The 22,295-nt window shown below is 43.7% G+C and overlaps 1 protein-coding gene across 1 annotated transcript in view; it reads left to right on the top strand.

The window, feature by feature from the left end:
* Positions 1–22,295, top strand: part of LOC144819544 (uncharacterized) — a 745,296-nt gene that overhangs the window by 644,112 nt on the left and 78,889 nt on the right. Inside the window, exons 17-18 of the mRNA XM_078677385.1 lie at positions 735–819; positions 13,996–14,100. Of these exons, the coding sequence (XP_078533511.1) occupies positions 735–819; positions 13,996–14,100 (190 nt within the window). The remainder of the gene's footprint in view (positions 1–734; positions 820–13,995; positions 14,101–22,295) is intronic.

Here is a 22,295-nt window from a genome sequence, read left to right as displayed (position 1 = left end):
ACCTTTGGAACACTTCCTTAATATCGCCCCTGGTAATGTATTACCATACTCAATTTGCTTTTCATACATAATCAGGCTGAAGAAACAATTAATGAAACTTCAGTCACACTTCTACGATGTATAACCTTAAGAGAGTAGTAATGAAAGGCAGTTTATTCAGGACACTGTTGATGGTTTAATCGATAAGGTGGAGCTATTTTTCCGTTAAGTCTGACCTACACACAGGAAATATGGAGGATGGGATAGATGACTGCCAAGTGTATTGTCTGGTGGGATTGTGCTTTTTTCATTTCCTTTACATTCTGCTCTCTGGAAGCAAGGAGGAATGCTCCAGTACATCTCTCTGTTCCAAACGTGTGATTCACACTGCCACAGTCAGTACTGACATAGGCCTAGCAAAAGTTAACATTCTGATCCACATACTGTTCAGTCAAGATCATCCTCAATACAGGTGGGCAATGGTAAGATACTTTGTGGCATCTGCAAATTGTTACACAATGTTGCATTCTGGAAAAAGCATAAGCAACTTGATGGTTCTTAGCCACTGTCTTCTCAGGTAGATCACGGTGGCCAACAGTCCAGCGTCTCCTTCCTCTTTCTTATTTTATGTTTGTTTGAAAGTAGCCATCCTTAAATATTTTGTTTCACACAAGACTTCCAAAGCTTAATTGCATCAACATATGAAAAATATAACATTATGCTTGTCTTTTTTCTTTGAATAATGTTTTTTGCAGTGAAAAAGCTGAGCTTATTCATGCCAAAATCGCTTTCCAACAAGAAAAGGAAGCCTACAGCAAACAGCACAGACATCAGCAACAGGTACTGCATGAGGCCTGAACTACACTATTAGTCACGGAAGTGAACTAAACATGTTCTTTGTATATAATGTTGGTTGAATATAGTCTAGAAAGAAGAATGAAACAAGGGGTATCCATACTTTCAATCATTACATTCTTTGAGGGAACCACAGCATACCTTTCTTGGAATAGAATATTGTAAGTCTGTTCTGCGATGTTATGGAGAGAATGGTGGTGTGATGGTGCTGGTCATTAAGAGATGAATGCTCATAATATATGAGGAAATATGGAGAAGCAGAGAGAGGGTTGTCATATAGTGGGTTATAGCTAGCAAAATGATGGACCACAACACTTGTCAGGGGAAGGATGAAGGTGACCAGCAGTGGTAGTGGTGATTGGCATTCTGCATGATCATGGCAGCTGGTTGCGAATGTCAAATAGAGGATGATACTAGGCATAGCCTGCTTGATCATCTGCATACTCATTTTATCGAGTTTCTAATGAGTACGACAACTAAGAAACTTTGCAACACCTTACAATGTGCTAAACATATAACGATGTGCTATGCTTTCTGCATAATCCCCAACCACCAACAGCCCAGAGGCCTCCTCAAAGTGCAAGGAGGATAGTTCCAAAATAATGCCAGAGGTCATGTCAGTGGTTCGGACCCCCATAAATCTGAACATCTGTGTGAAGTCTGGATCTACAAGCCTCAGGCAGATTAATGGAGATCCCTCTACAGTCAGCCCATCGCTGCTAGATTTTAACCTATTTTTTAGGACATCCCCAGGCTTTGTACCCCTGCCCTGGCCCTGCTCCATTCTGCAATCGGAAGGAGGGCAGCATCCTTTCTGTGGCAAGCAATATCCCTTTTGGCTACCGTCAGACTGAGCCAGATTAAGGTGGTTGTGTATCGATCATCCTCAAAGTTTGCCAATATGTGTAGAAGGATCAACCTACAAACTCGCCGAATGGGAAGTCACAATACTTGTCCCGATAAGTTCAGAATTCGAGTCTAGTCTGTTTACTTTGCAGCACACTACCACACAGTGTGAAGGAAGGTACCCTCCGACTTTGCACATTGAAGATAAGAGGGGTAGATGACTTTCCAATACCCAGAGCCTGTGGTGTGTGAAGTGTGTCTGGTCGAGGCAATTCAACTGTAAAAGCTGGAGGAGGGATGCAATGGCTGAGCATCTGGGGGATGACCTAGCCTGCCTACAGTCTTCATCCGCCAAGGCTCAGATGTCCTCCACCCAGGCTGTAAGCAATATAGCAAATGAGTAAGACATATGATGAATGAAGGACCGATAAACCTGGGTGATTTTATGTGGGTATAATTCTCCTAGGAGTAATTTAGCCTCAAGGGGGTTATAGTCCGGGAGTGCCTCCAACACGCAATGTGTGGCGTCAAAGCATGGCGCAGTTGGAGGTAGCAGTAGAACTGACTACGGTGAAGATGAAATTCATCTTTGACCCCCCCCCTCACCAGCTCCAGCTTCCCCTCGGACATCTGTCCCCCTCATATTCTTCGGGAAGTCTTCCTTCTTTGTCCTGAGCCCCCTATGTTGCTTCTTAATAATTTCCTCACTAAAGGCATTGTCCCTAACCTTTTTAAGAGTGCAGAAGTTGTACCGATTAAAAAAACAACCAGGCACTGACCCCTCAATTCCCAGTAACCTTCGTCCTATCTCACTGCTGCCCTTCTTGGGAATACTCCTAGAAGCCCACGTGGCCAACTGCCTCAGCACTTTTGTCAAGCAGTCACACTACTTGGACCCACACCAAGCCGGTTTTAGACCCGAACCCTCTACCGAGTCTGTCATTTTAGCAGTTCATGATGAATTATGAAGGGGGGCTGACCAGAACTCCACGCAAGCTCTGGTGCTCCTGGATCTCTCGGCTTTCGATACATTCGACCACCATTTGCTGGTCGACCGGGTCGGAAGCGTGGGGATCCAGGGTCTTCCACTGAAATGGATATCTTCTTTTCTCAGTGACCCCTTTCAAGCAGTCCGTCTCGCCAGCTTTCTTGCCGAAAAAAGGAGACTGAGGTGTGGGGTCCCACAGGGCTCATCACTCTCTCCCCTCTAATCTGTATATTTTTCCCTTAATTTTGGCCCTCCAAAAGAGAGAGGTTGTTACATTTAACTATGCTGATGATCTCCAGTTAGTGTTCACCATTGACTCTTCCCCTTTCATCCACGGAAAGCTTCCAGTCTACTATGATATTCATTAGTAACTGGATGAACACTAATTATCTTAAGTTAAATCCCGATAAAACCAAGCTGATTCTCACTGGTGGCCCAGTGAAACGTGGAATTCCAACTTTTGGCCACATTCATTGGGGTGCCCCCCGTCTTCTGTCAGCTCAGTCTAAAGCCTGGGAATCGTGATTAGCAACGATCTCACGATGAAGGTACAGATAAGTGCTGTGGTCTCCGATTGCTTCTTTCGCCTCCGGAGAATATGCAAAATAAGCAGATATCAAACCATCAAGGCCCGGATTCAAGTTATTCTTGCCATGGTTATGTCGCGTATTGACTACGCTAACTCTCTGTATACCGGCATTCCCACCTACCAACTACGTCGACTACAACTGGTGCCGAACCAAGCCGCCAGGCTTGTTTACGGTCAACCTAAATCTCACCATGTGAAACCCTTGTTAAAAAATTTACTTTGGCTTCCCGTGACCCAACGCTGTCTCTTTAAATTAGGCTGCACAATCTACAAAGCCCTTTTGGATCGTGGTCCAGCCTTCATTGTGTCTAAATTACAGCGCTATGTCCCCTCCCGCGATTTACATTCTGCGAATATGAATCTGTTGACCCCTTGCCCATTCAAACGTAAGAAACATGGTGGTCTTAGATTATCTGGAACTCTCTTCCTCTCGAATTGCATATGGCTACTTCCTATACCCAATTTAGAAAGTCTCTCAAAACTTGGTTATTTGTTCAGGCCTACAATTGAATTCCGCATTTACTGTCCCAGCAACCGACCGACCCCGCTTAGCGCCAAGAAACCGCTCGGTGAATGTGCGCTTTGTAAATAGTTTTTAACATAACATAACATAACTTGTGCCACCAGGGGGTATGGATCATGGTGCCCTGGTGCGTCCACTTTTCCTATGCAAATACCGGGCCTTCCTGGTATCGTATCACTATTCATTGATAATTATAAGGTGGAACACTCAGTAATAGGACTCAATGTCATCTGTGACAATTCCCCCATCATATGTGGATTTAAAACATTTAGTGAGGGCTGCCGTGATTCCATAGGGAATGTTGTAACCTGTACTGTCTGGGAAAAGGCACATGGTAGGGGATACAGGTAGTTTTGGAGGTGATGAAGGAACCATGGGAGGGGATTCCTCTTGACTATAGCTGAGCAGCCCAGGAGGGATAGAAGAAGGGCCAACCAAGCTTTGAAGTTGCTCCCAGTGCATCTATAAGCAGCCAGATATTTTCATCTCCAATGCCCGAGAAGTGCCAGGGGCGATGTGAACCCCCAAATATTTAAAGATATATGTGGCTATCTCAAAGCTAGTGGCCTATCCCAAGTCCTGAGAGTTGGGGGGGAGCTGGTAGACCAAGTCTTATAGATGGAAAGACCCAAACTCTCACCAAATATTCGAAGAATTTGGAGCACATGGGGGCCAGAGATCTCAGGCTGAGTCAAAAAGATCAGGCCATCATCAGCATAAAGCACAACCCTATTTACAGCCCCTCCCCCCTGAAATTCCAGACGTGTGCATCTATACAAAGCCACTTGGCCAGAGGTTATGTGGCTACCACAAAAAGCAGCAGGGACAGCTGGCACCTCTGATGCATGCCTTGTCCAATGGGGATGGGTCTAGAAAGTACAATGCCCACTTGTAAATGGGCTGTGAGATCTCTGTGAAGGAGTTTGATGTATTTTTGAAACTTGTGTCCAAAACACAGCCAGTGGAGGAGTGTGAATAAGTATCTCCAATCCACCAAGTCAAACACTTTTTCAATATCCACCAGCAGTTCCACAGCAGTCCATCCAGACGGTCAGAAATGCAAGCACATTATATACTCTACAAATGTTATGCCTGGTGGCCCGCCTAGGCATGAAGTCAATCAGATCATGATGGACCAGGGAGGGTATAGCCCTAAGCAGGCGGTTGGCTAGAGCTTTGGCCAGGATCTTAGCTTCACTACTGATAAGAGAAATTGGGCAATAGGAGGAGCACTGGCGAGGGGGCTTCCCAGATTAGGGAATCGCCACAATCTCTGCCCTGCAGAAGTCAGATGGAAGTAGTCCTGGTCCAGCTGCCTCATTGAGAACTGCCATGAGAGGGTCCTCAATCTTGTTCATAAATAATTTAAAGAATTCATTGGGGCTTGGCATCTTACTAGAATGCAGTACCCAGAGCATCTGTTAGTTCCTCAGGATTAAAGTCTTCTTTGAACATTGCCTGCAATAGGGTCTTAAGAAGCAGGTCTGACACAAACTGAATGATCTGTGTGTCTGGCAGGTGGGCGCGAGGCGCATACAGGTCTGTGTAAAAATGAGCGAATTGGTGCTCCATAGTGTCATCCCAAAAACCCTGGTGTCCGCAAAATCCCAAAAGTAGAGGATCGATGAGTGGTGGCTAATCTTGGAGCAGAGATGGTGTAATAGTTTACTAGCTTTGACCCCAACTAATTGATCCGGGACTGCAAAGCAAGCCATACTGTCTTGGCCTCATCGATGATGAGGTGTCACAACTGGGATTCAACATGAAGTTTATGCCTGATTAGCATGGTGTCGGGGTCATGGTTATAGCATGCCTTCAACCGTTGTATTTGTGTCTCTAGATCCTGGACCATTTGCTTTTTTTCTTTTTCTTTGCAATCAGGTAGCAAATAATCTCTTCCCCCAGTGTTAGATTAAGGGCCTTCCACAGAATAGCTGGGAACTGCACAGAATGTGGTTGTGGGCCAAGTATTTGTCAACTGCCTGTCCCACCAGGGAAGTGAGGGCTGAATCTTGAAGGGACGACGGGGTCAAAGGTCAGCAGACTGATTGCCTGGAGTTGGTCGTGAGCAGGGAGAGGGTTATCAGGGAATGAATGATCCAAAAGCCCTCAAGGAATGATTTGCACATCCAGTGCCATGTGAATTTCAGCCCTCAGGAGGAGGAAATAGTCTAATCAAGAGTAGGCATTATGCACCCCGAATACATCTGCTAAGCCCAATGCCTCCAAGACCGAGTGTGTCAGGGAGCAGCAAGGCATGAGGCCACACCCCTCCGTGAGCCTTTCAAGGTCTTCATGTATCACCCATTCCAGTACCCTCCCAGTACCAAGGACACTACCAGCAGGATGCCAATGAGATTGGGTGTACCTCAAGGAAAGAGCTGGTGAGTGGGGGCATGGCACATTCACTAATGTCAGGGGCTCCCCAACTAACTGCCCTGTGACGGCCATGCATCTGCACCCACCGGACAATCCAGTTGTGCTGCATTACGTAGGAAAACCATGAGCAGAATCGCAACCCCCCCCCCTGGAGCCCGCTGTAAAGCCCGAATGAAAACAGTGAGCATAACAGTAACAGGTCAGGAAGGAAACTCTGTTTCCCAGCAAGTTTTTTTGCTGCAAGAACAGGATGTCAGCGTGTAGCCTGTTTGCAGCTCGGAGGATAGCTACTCTTTTGATTTTATCTAACAGGCCATTAAAATTCCAGGACATTAGCTGGGCCCATTCAAGCCAGGCTGGGATGTCATCAGCCATCTTATGTTGCGAATGTGTAGACCATGACGATAGGTGGCACATTGGCCTTCTGGTGTTGTGGGAGCACCCTCTACTGAAAGAAAAACAGAAAACAACAACAGCAACCAACACAATAACCATAATCTTCCCAACCCACCCACCCTATATATTCCTAGAACCTGAAGTATATTTCATGTGGCAGGACAGCCACTTGTGCCAATGGGGAGATGGTGCTGCCATACTCCAACGGATACTACCTCCAATAAACCTTATACTGGTGCCATCTGGCCTGCGCCAAGACTGCAACCTTTTCGGGCACTAGCGGTCTCGCACCGGGGGAGGGGCTCTGCTGGTTTATGCCAACCAACCACACCGACGGGCCCCAACATAGTCAGAATTCAAGATGATTGTGCTTATAAGTACTCATACCAAAGCATTGTCAGAGCAGGAAGCACAATTCACTTGCCTTGCCTCTCGGAGTCCACGGTAGGAGGCTGCCTGCGATGCATTATGGTGTCACCGAATAAGGCAAGGAGGCAGCATCATTTCAACATTGCGCTGCAGCAATGTGGGCCCATTTAAATCGTTATTAGGGTTCACCACCTCATCCGAGAAGTATGGTTTCCTCACGAAGAGGAAACTGAGTGGTTTCTGTTGCTCCCCCATTTCTTGTGAGCTGCGTGGAGGTCCCATTGGCCAACCTCGGAAGAGGCTGCTTGTCTAGAAGGAGGGCGGGGGGTGCAGCCAAAGCCTACATCGCTTGTTGGTCCCCTGGAAAACCGGCTCCGGAGTCTCGAAAAAGAAGTTTCGAGATTGGATTATCACTTTAGGTTTGGTGGGAAACAACAGCATTTCTCGGATGTTGATACTGCACAGCTTTTCTTTGGCTTCGAGGAATGAACAACATTGATCTTGGACCAGCTTGGTGTAATCTGGGAATATCATTATTTTGTGAGATTAAAACCAAACAAATCCTTCTAACGAACATCTCAGAGTATGGCATCCCTATCCTTGTAGTTGAGTGTCAGTGCAATTATAATTCTCTGGGTCAAAGCTTTATGTGCTCTCTCAATAACAAAGCAGGAGTGTATGGATGAAGCTGGCATGATAGAGTAGATCCATTGATCCATGAGCATCTCGGGCAAGACTTCCTCACAACCTTCTGGGAAACCCATGAAACGAAGATTGTTCCAGCGGGCTCGTCCCTCAGCATCTGCCACCCTTGCTGTCACACCCTTGGAAAATGAGGATAAGTGTAAGACATCGCATCTCCGCGTTCATGACCCTGTCAATTGCCGTACACAAATCCTGGATATTGGAGCCCTCTGCACCTGTCCTCACCTCGAGTGTGGTGCGTGATTGGTTTATCGTCTCCGGGATCATGTTGATCTTAGAGCTCGTGGCGCGAGCGCTGTCATCACTCTCCACCTCAGCCGATTTTGCCTCAGCATGGGTACATTTGTCCAGTGTGCCTTTCTTGCCCTGTTGTGGGCACTTTATCTTTTGCCATTGTTGAAGCCGCTGTCCACCATGCATCCAAAAGCCAGCCTCCACTCCAATCAGACCCACCAGCCCCCCTTTGAATCTGCAGGGTGGACAAGCAGTCCAGGGATTTCCGCTCCATTGCTGCCCGAAACCAGTAGGGGCCGAACTGTCCTCCTGACCAATGAAGCCACCCAGCTCCCACAAGCTGCTGGTAGTCCAGTTACTGTCCGCTGGGGGGGAACTCCGCCTCTCAAGTCCAGAGGTCTGACCTACGGATAGCGGGCTCTGAGATAGGCAGCCCTCATGACCCTCACCTAATGGCAAAGCAGGGGAACAATAGCTGCTGGTGTGCGGGGCCCTACCACAATAGAAAGGCTTGGTTATGAGCCCAGTCCTGCCCCCAGAGACCTGGCCGCCTCCCACAAGGACCACAGGGAGAAACGAGAAGTCCACTGGCTAGGGACCCAGCCTAGCACCAAAGGAGGCTGCTGATCCGTATTGAAGAAAACCATGTCTGCGGGTAGGCCACACCTTGAAATTCAACCACAAACGCAACCAGGTGTTTGAGGGCACCACTAAGGAGTGCTCCTAGTCATCATTCCATTGCCTCACTTTGATCCTAGCGTTCATCCTCCCGTTCTCACACACTAGTCCGCTCAGGCCACCACCACCGTCAGCTCATCGTGCTCGGCCATGGAGGGTAAGCACCACTCCCGGAGCTCACCTCTCTCATTCTGCAGCCCTGCCCTGGGGCAAAGTCACGCCAATTTGGCAGCTCCCCAGCTGTGACCTAGTCACTCCTTGGGTGTAAGACACCACCCATCTCTCCAGCCTGCTGCCAGCTACACATGCTTCTCGGGACCACCCGAGTCCAGGGCTGTTTCTGCTGCAACCTGCCTCAGCTGCTTCCATTGTGCACTCATATGGCCTCCAGGCATCTGGAGCATCAAGGGAACCAAGGGACTCTTCAGAGTTGCCCTCTTGCAGGGGGAAAGAAACAGGCAGGATTATGCCAGATTGGGGCCGTGCAGTGAGGAGTGGCTTTATACTGCAGCCTCCATCTTCAGCATCTTGGCCACACCCCCTTTCAGGGTTTTCTGAGATATAGAGAAGTTTTATACTGATGTTGCAAGCTCATGATCTGTGTTTTGCTTGTTGTGCTAACCAAAGAGGCAAGGAGCACCTCAAGGAAAGTGACTAAATTATTCCAAATGAGGTGTTCAAGGCTATTTGCCATGACATGTTGTGTTACAGCGAGTATTTAATTGTCAGTAGTGTAGGCCATTGTGTGCAAGCAATTATCCAGTTTCACAGTGCAGCTTAAAAACCAGATTGCTGCAACTAAAGTGGGCATGGACAACAACCGCTAAGTCCCACAGAAGCATTCAAAGTTTCAGTGACCTTGATGTTTGGGAGGGACGTATTTTTTTCCTCCTCTGATCCACAGAAGTTTCTCTGTATTTTGGATTACCTCAAGAACTGAGTGATGAATATCTTTTTTTCACCTCTGCTGAGCTATTCTCTTCTCTAAATTTTTGTTTGCTCATTCCTATAGATAGTCTAGGTTCAGAAATGACTTAGTACAAAGTGGCATGATCCACAGTTCAGAATTCTATTTATACAGAATCAACTTAACAACATTTAGATTGAAATTCTGCACAATAAATGCCACATCTCTAAAACAAATGCCTATCAGAAGAAAAAATTGAAGACATTTTAGAAAGGGATTCATCAAAAGTTTAGATTCTGAATTCATTAACGTAAGCACGAAACCTCGGAAATTGAACACAGAATTTTTAGACAGAGTGTTATAAAGTTCAGCTTGAGAAACCAGTACTTAAAGAAAGTGCACAATCAGCTGTAAGCTTAGGGTATGGATCTTTCTCTCATTAACAATAGCACAAAGAGACCTAAATGCACTTTACAACTAGGTTATACAATTAATTAAATGTTACTGGATTAACAATTACACAAAATGACAGATTAGAAAGAAATTTCACCCAAATCACCACATTGTACTGGCTCAATTTTTTAATTACCTGCAAAAAGGAAGTTTGCAAAACAATCAGTGTTTACATAACTGAAAAGCTGGTCAGACTGTATTCTTATTTGTGAGAAAAGAGATGATGTTCAATATTGGATTACAAGATAGTGACACTGGGCAAGACTCACAAAGAGGAATAGCAAAAATCAAGATTCTACTCCTGTAGGTTATTCACAATATTTGGAGTACATTTCTGACTTTTCTGGAAATTCACAAAGAATTGTAATAGTATTCCTTGCAGTATAAGACAGTCAATGATGTAAAGGAGTGCTCCTGCTGGAGAAAAACTATGCTTGAGTAAATTCCCTGGAAATGCAAGTTTTATCTTTTTCTCCAAAAGGAAAATATGTTTTTCCTGTACATTAACTCTTTACCATATACCCCCATGAAATATTGGGTTGTTCGCTTGCCAGTCATTTGATTAACACTTACAACAATTCACCTGCTTAACATTTATTTTGCTGTAACATTTGCAAGGCTGGCAGTTGTTTCACTATTGGAAATCAGCTTTACTCTTCAAAGAATCCTCTAATACTGATTCACAGAATGAGGATGTAGAATTAATGAGCTCAAATAGTTGTTGCTTACCACAGAAATGTAGATATCCACATTAGTCACCTATTTATGATAACTAATACCAGGGCACAAACTGTAAAATCAACTATTTTCAATTCACCTACCTGTTCACCAAATGTTCAATAATCTTTAATGTTTGATTCAGAAAACCAAACAACCTTTACTGGTCTATCGTGGGAAAAACATCTGTGACAAGTTGGACTTAGGGTTTCAACAGGAAGTAATAGGGTTTGGTCATTTAGTATGGCTGTTTACAGTGGAAAGGGATATAAAAGTTATAAAGTTATAATAGCATGAAGAGTTATGCAGAGCACACCACCAGCTGGGTCTAAATAAACACAATTAAAATTATATTTTTCCAAGCTTTAAATTTAACAATGCCCAAACTATTCATTAATCTCTTTAAAAATACTTTGAATTCCTTTTGTTTACCTGACTTCCAAATATTGCAAATATCTACAAAACAGATAATGAGTGCTCGTCTTAGGTTGATTTTGAAACATTCATGCTAAATTATATTTCATTACACGCAACACTCTTCACTTATTCAGTCAATAGACCAAACTTCAATCTGGAAACACTCAAAAGTGCAAAATATTAAATTCCCATAAAGATTACTAAATAGACATATTTAGAAGATACCAAGCATGGAGTAGATTCCAGATTATAAAAAATAACAACAAACCTTTCAACTTAAAAACATGATGGAAGAAAGGATTCTGCTAACTAAGCACATTTTCAAAAATAAAAAATTGGATCATGATGATGACATTAACTTAATGCAACCATAATTGGAACTTCTCTAGGTACAGGGTGATTTTTTCCTACACAACTGACCATAGGGAAAAGAACAGAGTGACACAAAAGGTCAGTTGTAAAGACTCCACCTGAAGGACAAGTGGAAAAGCACTCCAAAGTTTATTTTATTTATAAGACAAAAGAAGCACATCCCACAATATTTTCCCTGTTATTAGCCATCTAAAATCAAAGACGTTGTTAGATCTTGCAGTGCCTGACAATCGTGTGAATACTAGGCTATCATGGAAACAATGTTGTACTCCACTGCAGGCATGTCCTTTGATGCTGCTCCATCTCTACCATCCTGTACTCTGAGGAGGCAAAAAGCCACCCTTGAGAACGCAGATGGGAAGGGGAATGGGGAAAGACACACATCTCTATATAGCACCCATACTAAGATCTGATACGGGTTTGTCTCCTGCGTTCAAGTCCTAAAAAGAGTAAACAACATTACTTTAGGGTCTCCTGAACTGAACTAACTAGTGTATCTAAAATACTGTTTCTGGTTTAACATTTAAGTTGTGTGTCATTCTGGCGATACATGTTTTTGTGAATATAAATGGTTTACCCTCATTATGTAATCTAAAATGTTAGCCTAAAGTCTAGCACTTCTGCGGTGTGATTATATATGCATGCAGAGCCTAATCCCTTATCTACCTTGAATAATTATATTCATTATATTTATAATATGTTTAGAAAAACAAAGCAAGTAAATTGTTCAAAATCTTTTGAAAAAATTGGAGATTTTCACTCTGCAAATGAAAAGTAACTTTAGTTCAATAGAATTAGACATGAAGCAATGCCGCCTTTGAAGAAATGTCCAAGTCCTTAAAAGCACAGAAGGCAACGCATTAACATCAATCAGTTCCACTGAAGATATTCAGCTGATGCTATGAAGAGGCTATTTCAGAGAAAATCATAGCACAGTTCAGTCTTCATACTGAGCAAGATGCAATCAGAAAAAACGCTGCCATTGGAAAGGAAGGATCTTCAAGGTGAACACCTATTCAAAGGTGGCAGCCACATTCTAGTTGTTTGTTTGTTCTTGTTTAGGATGTGATTTTCACTTTGTGGCTGCCATCTTGGTTTGGGAAAATATTTCAGACACTCTCCATTTTAGCATCCATCTTACATTAAACCCAACATTAAACTCAACAGTAAATATAGGAAATCAATATTTAAGATGTAAATGTTCTGAATGTCTAAATGTAAGTGATAATAAATGTTCCTAAAGGTTATGCCTATATACCTGGACTGGCCCTCATGCACACAATATTGGTGATCTTGATAAAAGAAATTGTGTGTCTTCTGTTAGCATTTGTCTGTTAGATAAAAATACTGTTATATAGTCTTTGACTTTAAACCACTAAAGATTTGTGCATGCAGCATACACAAGTTTCAAGCAGTCGAGCCTGAAATGAACAAATGCAACCATCATAATGTGTCTTAGAATGGTGTAAATCAAATAACCTTTATGCCAAGTGACAGTAAACATTCTTAATAATTACGTGCTGCAAATACTCTACCATGCCACTCGCTTTGCTTTTTTTAAAACATGTTTTAGTTGAACATTTTCATGTACAACAACAATACAAGTTTACGTACCGATGTGCAATAATATCCAATAATATTGGCAGCACTATATATCAGTGGATGCTGGGTAAAGCATAGCTACTTGGAAAATAAAACAACAAAACGTTTGGTCAACTCTCGCAACTGACCCAAGCTTGTGTGTGTGTGCCATGTGAGTATGTGGTTTCATACTTCAGGATGGCACTTGCCAGGTGGGGTGTGAAGTACATCTCTGTGGTGGGGGGGCGGTAAGAAGGGTCTATGCTAGAGGTGGGCCACCCAAGTTCAGCATTTAGGCTTGTCTCGTATTTGCTTCTATGTGTGCTGCGTCCTCTATGCCGCTGTTCCTTCACATGTGCACCAGGTATGCTCCCTATGCCTCCACTGCTAGGACGTTTTCTAAAACTATTTTCCATTGGACTGCCAGTGGCTATCTGTGTTTTCCCTTATAATCATCCTCCAGGTGTATGGCACCCCCTTTTGCCAATGCCCAACTGTCTACCTCTGCCTTCCATTGACTTTGTTGAGGGCCCTCTCGTGATTTTCACCACAGTTCATTTTATAAGTTGTCCACCAAGGTAATATTTTATCCATAGCTCATTCCATCAGACCCCAATATCTTAAGACATAAACATATACATTAAAGTAGCATGGCCTTTGTATCAGTTTGACTATCTTAAATGTTGCTACATTTTGGATTTTGCACCACATAATAGGAATAAAAGGCATGTAACATCAATAGATAAACTCACAATCCTGCTAAAATCTATTGTAACTGTGCAATTTCATTAGCAACTGTCTGCACAGCTGATAAACTATAAACATACCTACTGCATAACTGAGGAATTAACATAAATGCAAAGTCTAGTCCTGTATTCAAACAGAGGAATTGCATTGAATTGAGATTTTAGAGATTAACTAGTCTACGTCCAGAAATGTCTTAATATCATTTTGTTTGAGTGTGCAGAGAAACAGTTTAAAATATGTAACTTTTTTTTCCGTTTTAGGAGCTACTTGAGGTGATGGAGAAACACAAGACACAAAATGAGGCATGGTTAAAAGCAAGAGCAGATGAGAACGACAAGGAAAGAAAGGAAATTTGCAAACTGAGAGTAAGTTGGTAATTGATTTTATGGAAAGAAGTCTGAGGCTAATTCAAAAAGGCATTTTGGAGTATGTGAAGTACAATTTTAATAATACTACTTCATGTACCACTAAATGTACCAACTGAGGTGCAGTTGGAGATTTTCACCTATGCCTGTCCTGTATCTTGAGCTCAGTTCACAAATGGTCCAATTCATAAAATGTTACTCCTGTTGTACTCTTGAATTTTCAGGGGTGCTACAAAAGGGTAAGTTAGATGTAATTCACTAGCATAGCACACTCATCTGCTCCAGTAGTACAATCACCAAAACGCACTCAAATATGCTGGCCAAGGCTTGGAGTAATTCATGCACCACACACACTGCCAATCATAGGTACTGCAACAGAATCACATACAAATCAATTCTGGCAGGGAATAACACTACCAGCACAAAGTTCAACCCTTAAAAAATCAAATCAGATAAAATAATTGGCCATAGTACCTTAGTAATTACAGACATCCATATATACAACTTCATACAATTCAAAAAGTACAATTAATGAAATAAAAGTATGATAATTATTTTTATAAATTCATATTAATTTGGACATTCTAGATGCCGATATACATAAAAATGCACTGTTGAATTTGGCCCTCTCTGCAGGGTCGGCCTCAGAAATTTTGCTTTCACCCTCCTGTTTTCTATACCCGTTTTTATTGGCTTTCATGACTCTGTGCACTTTACCACTGCTAATCAGTGCTAAGTTGCTTGTGCTCTCGCCTTTATTGCTTTACACCCAATTGGCACATTTCATTTGCCTGTAAGTCCTTAGTAAAGTGGTACTACATTTACCCAGTGCCTGTAAATTAAATGCTACTAGTGGGCCTGCAGCACAAATTTTGCCACCCGCTTAAGTAGTTCTGTAAACATGTCTCAGACCTTCCATTGCAACCTGTGTGGACAGTTTTAAGCTGACATTTTGACCTGGCAAAATAAACCTTTGGCCAAGCCTAAATCTTCTTTTTTTAATACACATAAGTCACTCTTTGGGTAGGCCCCAAACAGCCCATAGGGATGGGCACAGTGTATGTAAAGAGTTGGACATGTTGTTATAACTTTTATATGTCCTGGTAGTGAAAAACTCGTAAATGTGGTTTTCACTATTGTGAGGTCTGTCTCTGCTATAGGATAACATTGAGTTACCTTCTTATATTTAATAATTGATAACTTACACTTGGGAGCAGGTAAGGAAGTTGATTTTGGTCTCTAAAGAATAGAAACTTAAAACCCTCTTTAATGGTAAATTTGGATTTTAAGTCACAATTCTGAAAAAGTCACTTTTAGAAAGTTGGCACTTTCTTGTTCTAACCATTTGGTGCCCGCAACCTTTACCCTGGGTCACATGGCTAGGTGCAGCTGCCAGTTGGACTTTGTGTATTACTCCCAGACAGTGAGACAAAGGGGGATTAGATGTTGTCAGGATGGGCCATCTCTGTCAGGATGAGGGGGAGGACCTGTCACCTGCCACACTTACACATCACAGAGACGCTGCCTCATAACACTCAGGGTTTCACACTAGTCTTTTGTCTCTCCAGACAAGCTGGGGCCAGGGAGTTGATCAATGAAATTCTAGACACCTCTGTAAGGGGGAGGACTCTAGAAGCTTCCCCCACTTTAATGTGGGCGCCAGCTGTGAGTAGTAGTTGAATCCAGCCTGTTTGTGTGTACCCAGGACTCCTAAGAATCTCCAATGGTCAGTCAGCTTGCCCCCAGTTCAAAGCCACAAGGACATAACAGGCCTCTGCTATGTAACTCCTCACATAGCAACACAGAGTGGTTTACCTCACCACCGATGTGAGAAGTTGGCCTGGTGTATGATGTTCACTATTCTAGTGAGCACCTTGTACCAGTCCAAACAACCCTTATGGTGAGTGGTTGTAAGTCAACCTTATAGACAAGCTATCCTAGGGGTAGCATGGACCTAAGCAGTCTTAGGCTTAACTCAAGAGGGCATGTGAAGCGAGCTGTTTTACCATATGCAATCCTTTTAATACCAAATGAAAGGACACCACACAAGTTATATATTATAAAATATATGTATTTATTACTAGAATAATCCCCTGTACTCTTTATGAGGACAGAAGCACAAGCGTTAAACAAAGAACTTCATATAACATACAAAAGTTGCACAATTATGGATAGGCCCTGGTGGCCCCTAAAACCATATACTAAAATAGTGGTATAAGAACCACGTCACGAACAATGGTAAGGCCTAGGGCCTTGAGAATCGCTGGGGCTACACTGGACTAACTGAAGTTAGGACGGGAGCGGCCCACAGGATGCGGGTGCAGTGTCTAAATGCACACGCATGCACCAATGCAAAGTCAATGGCGCGTAAAAGTTACAAAGTTGCAGATTTAGGAGTCTTCCGACTGGACTAGAACGTAGCCACTTAAAACTAGGACACTAGAGGTGTAAACCACTACAGGAGTACCGGAGTACTCGCGTTACCTCACCCACAGGAAGCGGGTGCATAGGTGTCAAAGTGCGTCGGGTTTCTTTGTGGAGTTCTATGGAGCCTGGAGGTAATGATGCTGCAGGCGGCCAGGAGAGAAGAGTCCGGTTGGATCCAAGGGTGGATCGAAGATGTAGAGTACCTGAAAGCAGAGGGAACAGAGTCTGGTTCACTAACCAGTGACCAGGATGGAACCAGGAAGGAACCAGGCGATGTCGGGCGCAATCAGGTGGTTGTCGTGAAGCTGGTCTACGCTGCCACGTGGACCCGGGGGCATTGATGATGACCAGGAGTCACACACGAACTGTCCCACAAAGGCTCTCGCTGTCGGCGGTGTCCGCTTCCGGATTGGAGTCAACAGGCCTTGGCAAATGCAACCCACGCAGGAATCGAAGATGGCTTCTGGATCAGATCAGCAAGATCTGATGGGCTGCTCCTTTTCAGGGGAGCCAGGACCAGTCTGGAGCAATCAGACCAGTGGTGTAAATTTGAAGGTTCGTCGTCACAGAGGCCACTAGCCAACGGGCAAGTGACCAGACAGACGCGTCAAGCAGGAAAATGCAAAAGGGCCCCACGCAGCACTCGGTGAGTGTGGAGAGGTGATCTTCAATGCAAAAATTGCTCGGGGCTGGGGCTTCTCAGTCCCCAATGCACAGCTTCCAGGGTGTTTCAGGAGCTGCACGAGAAGCACTTTGCAGGCTTTCCAAGATGGCTGGTCCCACGTCTCACGTCGCCTCCACGGGTCTTAGCTTTGCTGTGGCTGTGGATCGGGCTGTTGGATGTCTGTGAATCTGGTTCTTGTTGATCTCTGTTGCTCAAGTTCCGGCGGGAGCTGCAACAAAGCAAACTGTAGAGTGCTTGATGGTGCCTGCTTGCACAGGGTGGTCACTCCTTGACCACAAGGGAGATTCTTCAGTCTTCTACGTCGAGTAGGATGTCGAAGGGTCGAGAGTTATGTATCAAAGTTTCAGTCAGGATTATCTAAAGTCTATGGACACAGCTCCTACCTTTATTCCAAATCAAGGGGCTGGATTACCTGCTAGGTCCCTCCTATGGGTGGGACCCAGGAAGGGGGTGGTTACACCCCTTTCCCTTTGTCCAGTTTCACGCCAGAGCTGGGGCTGGAGTGCCCCAGCGCCGGTTTGAACAGGGCTATGCATGGGACACCTTGTGTGCCCAAGGCAGTGTATAGTTTCACTCAGCCCTCCCTGCCTCAATCCCCTATCTCCTGTCTGGGGTGGTGTTAGCACCTCCCTGTGACAGGAAATCTTTTGTCCAGGCCTCCCCTGCCAAGTTTCGGTCAGCACCAGGAGGCCAGACTTGTGTCTGTGGCAGCAGCATCCATTTTGTGATGCTGAGGCTCTGGTTAGTTTTAACCGCTTTTAAGTAAAGTAACATGTCTTCTCCCTCTAGAAGGGTGGAATGCTACCCCCGTCGCTAGGACTGGCGAGGGGGTAGTATTCCAAAGTGTATGACACCTTACACGACATGTTTTGATAAAGCCAAACCAAAGTTTAGCAATAACCGCGAGGATTATAATGCACTTAAGAGTATATGGTATGGCAATACCCTGGAACAGCTATAAGGACATGGTTCCGAAAGCTGCAGACAGGCTCAGCTCATGCTAAAGCACCATCTCACATAAAACCAAGCACTCTGCCTCCAGGATTGTTAAGGCCTGCCATAGGAGTGACTTATAGGTGCATATGTGTCGAGATATAGGTTTAGACATAGGTATACTATATCTAAGCAAGGGGTGATTACACGACCTTGCCCCAGCTGAGTGATCAGCCAGTTGTGTCAGTTTGGATGGCTAGCCAGGGGTGGCAAAAGATATGCTGCAGCCCCTGTACAGGGGCTGATAAGGTGACTCAATATCCAATTAGTTATGTACCTAGGGTACGTGGAGTCCATTTTACAGAGAGAGAAGATAGCCTTGGGCCCTGATTAGCAGGGTCCCAGGCCAACTAAGTCGAAAACCAGCTAAACACAAGGCAAAAAACCTGGGGTAACCATAGTCAGATATCCATCCTCCTACAACCGACATCTACCCAGCGCAAAGCATCTAGTCCTCAACAATGACGCTTTGCAGCACAAGTCCTCGAAAGCTCCAGTTGACAGCTTCCTTAATGACAGTGCAAGGCTCAAATCGCAAGGCCCCATTGACAGCTTCATCACTCTGTCGCTGTGCGCCATATCTCGATACCAGACCTCACATCAAAGCTCCTCGTTGGCTACTCCCTGATTCCGGCTGATGCATCTCGATGCAAGAACTCTGCATCTTGATGAACCTCGTTGAAATTATCACCGTTTTAGCGGATGTCCTGCACATCTAACCTGAGCTTCTATTGGAATTCTATAATGCATATTAACAAGCCCATTATCGCCGTTTTTGTGGCAGTTTCCTGCCGTTAAAACAGCGATAATTTTAACGAGGTTCTTACTAATATGCCCCTCAGTCCAGTATCTGGCCCGCACTCCATCGCGGTCCGCCTGAATTTGTGAATTGGACCTGGTCCACTGTGACCAGATAACCGTTGTTAACACTTTCTGCTTCTTAGCACTTGATTTCTTCAAAACCTTCAAAATTGCATATCTCCATTCCACTAATCGGATTTGTGTCATGTTGGTGTCAAATAATTTTATTCTATTTTTCAAAATTGGTGTGGGATTTTTCTTGTGTTGTGTTTTCGCTTTCTTACTGCTTGAATCCTGCATAAATAATTTACTCTAAGTTAAGCCTGACTGCTATTGTGCCAAAGTCCCAGAGGGATAAGCACAGGTTATTTAGTACCTTTCAACCTGACAAGGATTGTGGCTGTTGTTTGAGTAGGGTTACACCCCTCCTCCTCAACCAACAACCCAATTTCTCATTTACACACATCTTAATAATCTAAAGTAGTACAAAATGACCAATACAAATCGCATAATACAAATATTTAAAAAAATGCAAACAAAATTTAACTATGTAAAATCTCAGTCACATAAAGCTAAATATTGTAAATATCTATACAAATTACATTATAAAAATGTTCATTTAACAAATGCACATGCTTTGAAACTTACAATTGCATACGGGAAAGATGGGTTTGACATATTGATACATATTATATAAAGATCAGAAATGTGTCTGTTTAATAAAACACAGAATGAAAAATACAAATCTCATGAATATTTTTATGAAACAATATTTCCAATATTGAGGAATTCGTTTTCTTTTTACTATAAAAATAATTTTATGGTACTGGAATGGGAGTTCTTAGTAATGTTAAATATGATTTCAAGATTGTTGGATTGTACATGCGGTCATGGTATTTCTTTACAGAAATGAGGCAACCGGTGCTAATTGAATAAGAGCAAGAGCTCATGGAGGAAAGTCCCATGCAGCAAGGTCATGTGCACTCTGGATTCACAGTCAGAGGTGGCTCTCTCACTCTGAATCTAGTCTGCACAGGACTTTTCTAACTTTTCTATATGGGACCTTTTTGCACCAGTTCATACTCTTAATCATTTAGCACCAAGTGCATTATTTTGTTAAAGAAATACCATGACCCATTCACAGGGCAAAACATGTGTTGCCCGAGTCTCTGTAACCAATGTGAACAGACTCACTTGAAGCAATTATGTTTAGACTATGAAAGAAAGGAAACTTCTTAATGATATAAACACTATTCCTGAGATTTGTATTTTGCATGCTATGTTGTTTTTAAATGTCTAAATATATGATCTTTTTATAATTTGTATCAATATGGCAAATGTATCTTTCTTATATTCACTTTATATACTTCTACGTTGAAGGGTGTACACCTAGTTAGATGCATTTTCCTCAATGAAGAGAACTTCCTATTCATAATTGGGTATTACAGGACAGCTGCAATTAGTCAATACCATTCTTCACTCCCAGTAGAAAATAACAAATATGTAGATTGTAAAAAAAAATTTAAAAGCATGACTCATTTTACAACCAAACCTAATTGTTAGATCTGGTGGTCTCTAGTTGGCAATGGTATTCACCTTTGTCCAAATAGGGACCCTTACTTCTAAGTCAGGATAAGGGGATTACACTCCTTAATAACCCCTGCTCACCCCCTTGGTAGCTTGGCACGAGCAGACAGGCTTATCTCGGAGGCAGTTTGTTAAGCATTTGTGAATATACACAGTAATACACTGAAAACACTACAAATGGACACAACACAGGTTTTATAAAAATAAGTATTCTTTATATAGACTTAACACAAGACCACAAATGACAAAAATCCACAATACTACACTTAAGATTGCTTAAAGATAATAAAATGTTGCTTAGTTCAAGTTGATGATCACTGCAACACAGTTCTCAACAAAGTACCTGGATGCGTACCGCAAAGTAAATAAAAGGCTCGCAAAAGGGGAGATGCGTCGGTTCCGGGATCTGGGGGAGATGATACGTCGTGCCTCAATGCTTGCGCAGAGTAGGGAATGTGTCGTGATCCTTACCGGTGCGGTGTTGATGCGTAGATTCTCGGCCTGCGGGCCCGTTGCGGTGCGCAAGATGGCGCCTTGATGGGATGCGATGATCCGGTTCCGATGTGAGAAGATGGCGTCCTTGACGCGGCGATGCGATGACGATGAGTAGACGCCCTGGCAGCCTTCTACGGTGATGCGATGGTGACTCTCTCGATGGCATCATGCTTTTCTGGTGATGCGAGGCAGCTTCGATGAACACACGCTTACTGGGAGATGAGGCGAAGGCTCGCTTCTCCAGTGATGCGACGTTCTCAGCTGTGGCGGTGACATGCTTCTTCTCGATGCATCGCACTTCCACCTCCCAGCGACACGCAAATGTCTGGAGTTGTGAATTCCCAGCAAGGAAATTCAGAGGGGAGCTGGAGATGAAGTCCTTTGTCCCTGAGACTTCAGCAGGAGGCAAGCACATATCAAGCCCTTGGAGAATATTCTGTAAATGATGAAAGTCCTTAAAAGTTCCTTTTCTTTTCCTTGGCAATGAAGCAACCACTGCAGGCCAACCCAGCAAACCGCACACTGGCAGGGGGGGCAGTAAAACTCCTGCAGCTTCCTTGGTTCTTCTCCTTGCCAAAAGGTTTATTGTTCCAGAAGTGATCTAAAGTTCTTGGGACTGGGTCCCAATATTTATACCCCAAAATCCTTTGTTCTCTGAAGGCAGCGAGGCCTCTGCCTAGTCCAAACCAGTTCCTGAGCACTTTGTTTACAGGACTCCTTCCTTCCCTTCACAGTGCAGGGCAAAGACATCAGACAAGCCACAGGGGGTGGAGCCAGCATTGTAAAGGGAAGGCCCAGCCCTATTCAGGTCCCAGGTGCAACTCCTCCCTCCCATCTAGTTGCAGATCTCTCTATTCACCACTGGGCTGCCCCAGCCTGTCCCCTAGAATCCCCCAGCCCAGTCACTCACAAACCCAGACAAGGAATACACAACCTTGCAGAGGCAGGCCTGGACAGTTAGGCAAGAAAATACCTACTTTCTAAAAGTGGTATTTTCAAACACAGAATATTAAAACAAACTTTAATAAAATATGTATTTTATCATTCTGAGTTCAGGCATATTAATTTCAAATTTCTACCATGTTCCCTGAGTCAGTTAGGATTACAAGAATGTAATAATCTAACTGCCCATTCTAGCCCATGGAGAACAGGAAGCATTGCAATAGTGAAAAACAAAAATGGCTGAAATTCACTATTAGGACATGCT

This window comes from Lissotriton helveticus, chromosome 2_1 (genome assembly GCF_964261635.1).
Source record: "Lissotriton helveticus chromosome 2_1, aLisHel1.1, whole genome shotgun sequence".
Lineage (NCBI taxonomy): Eukaryota > Metazoa > Chordata > Amphibia > Caudata > Salamandridae > Lissotriton > Lissotriton helveticus.
This window is presented reverse-complemented; position numbering and strand designations above follow the sequence as displayed.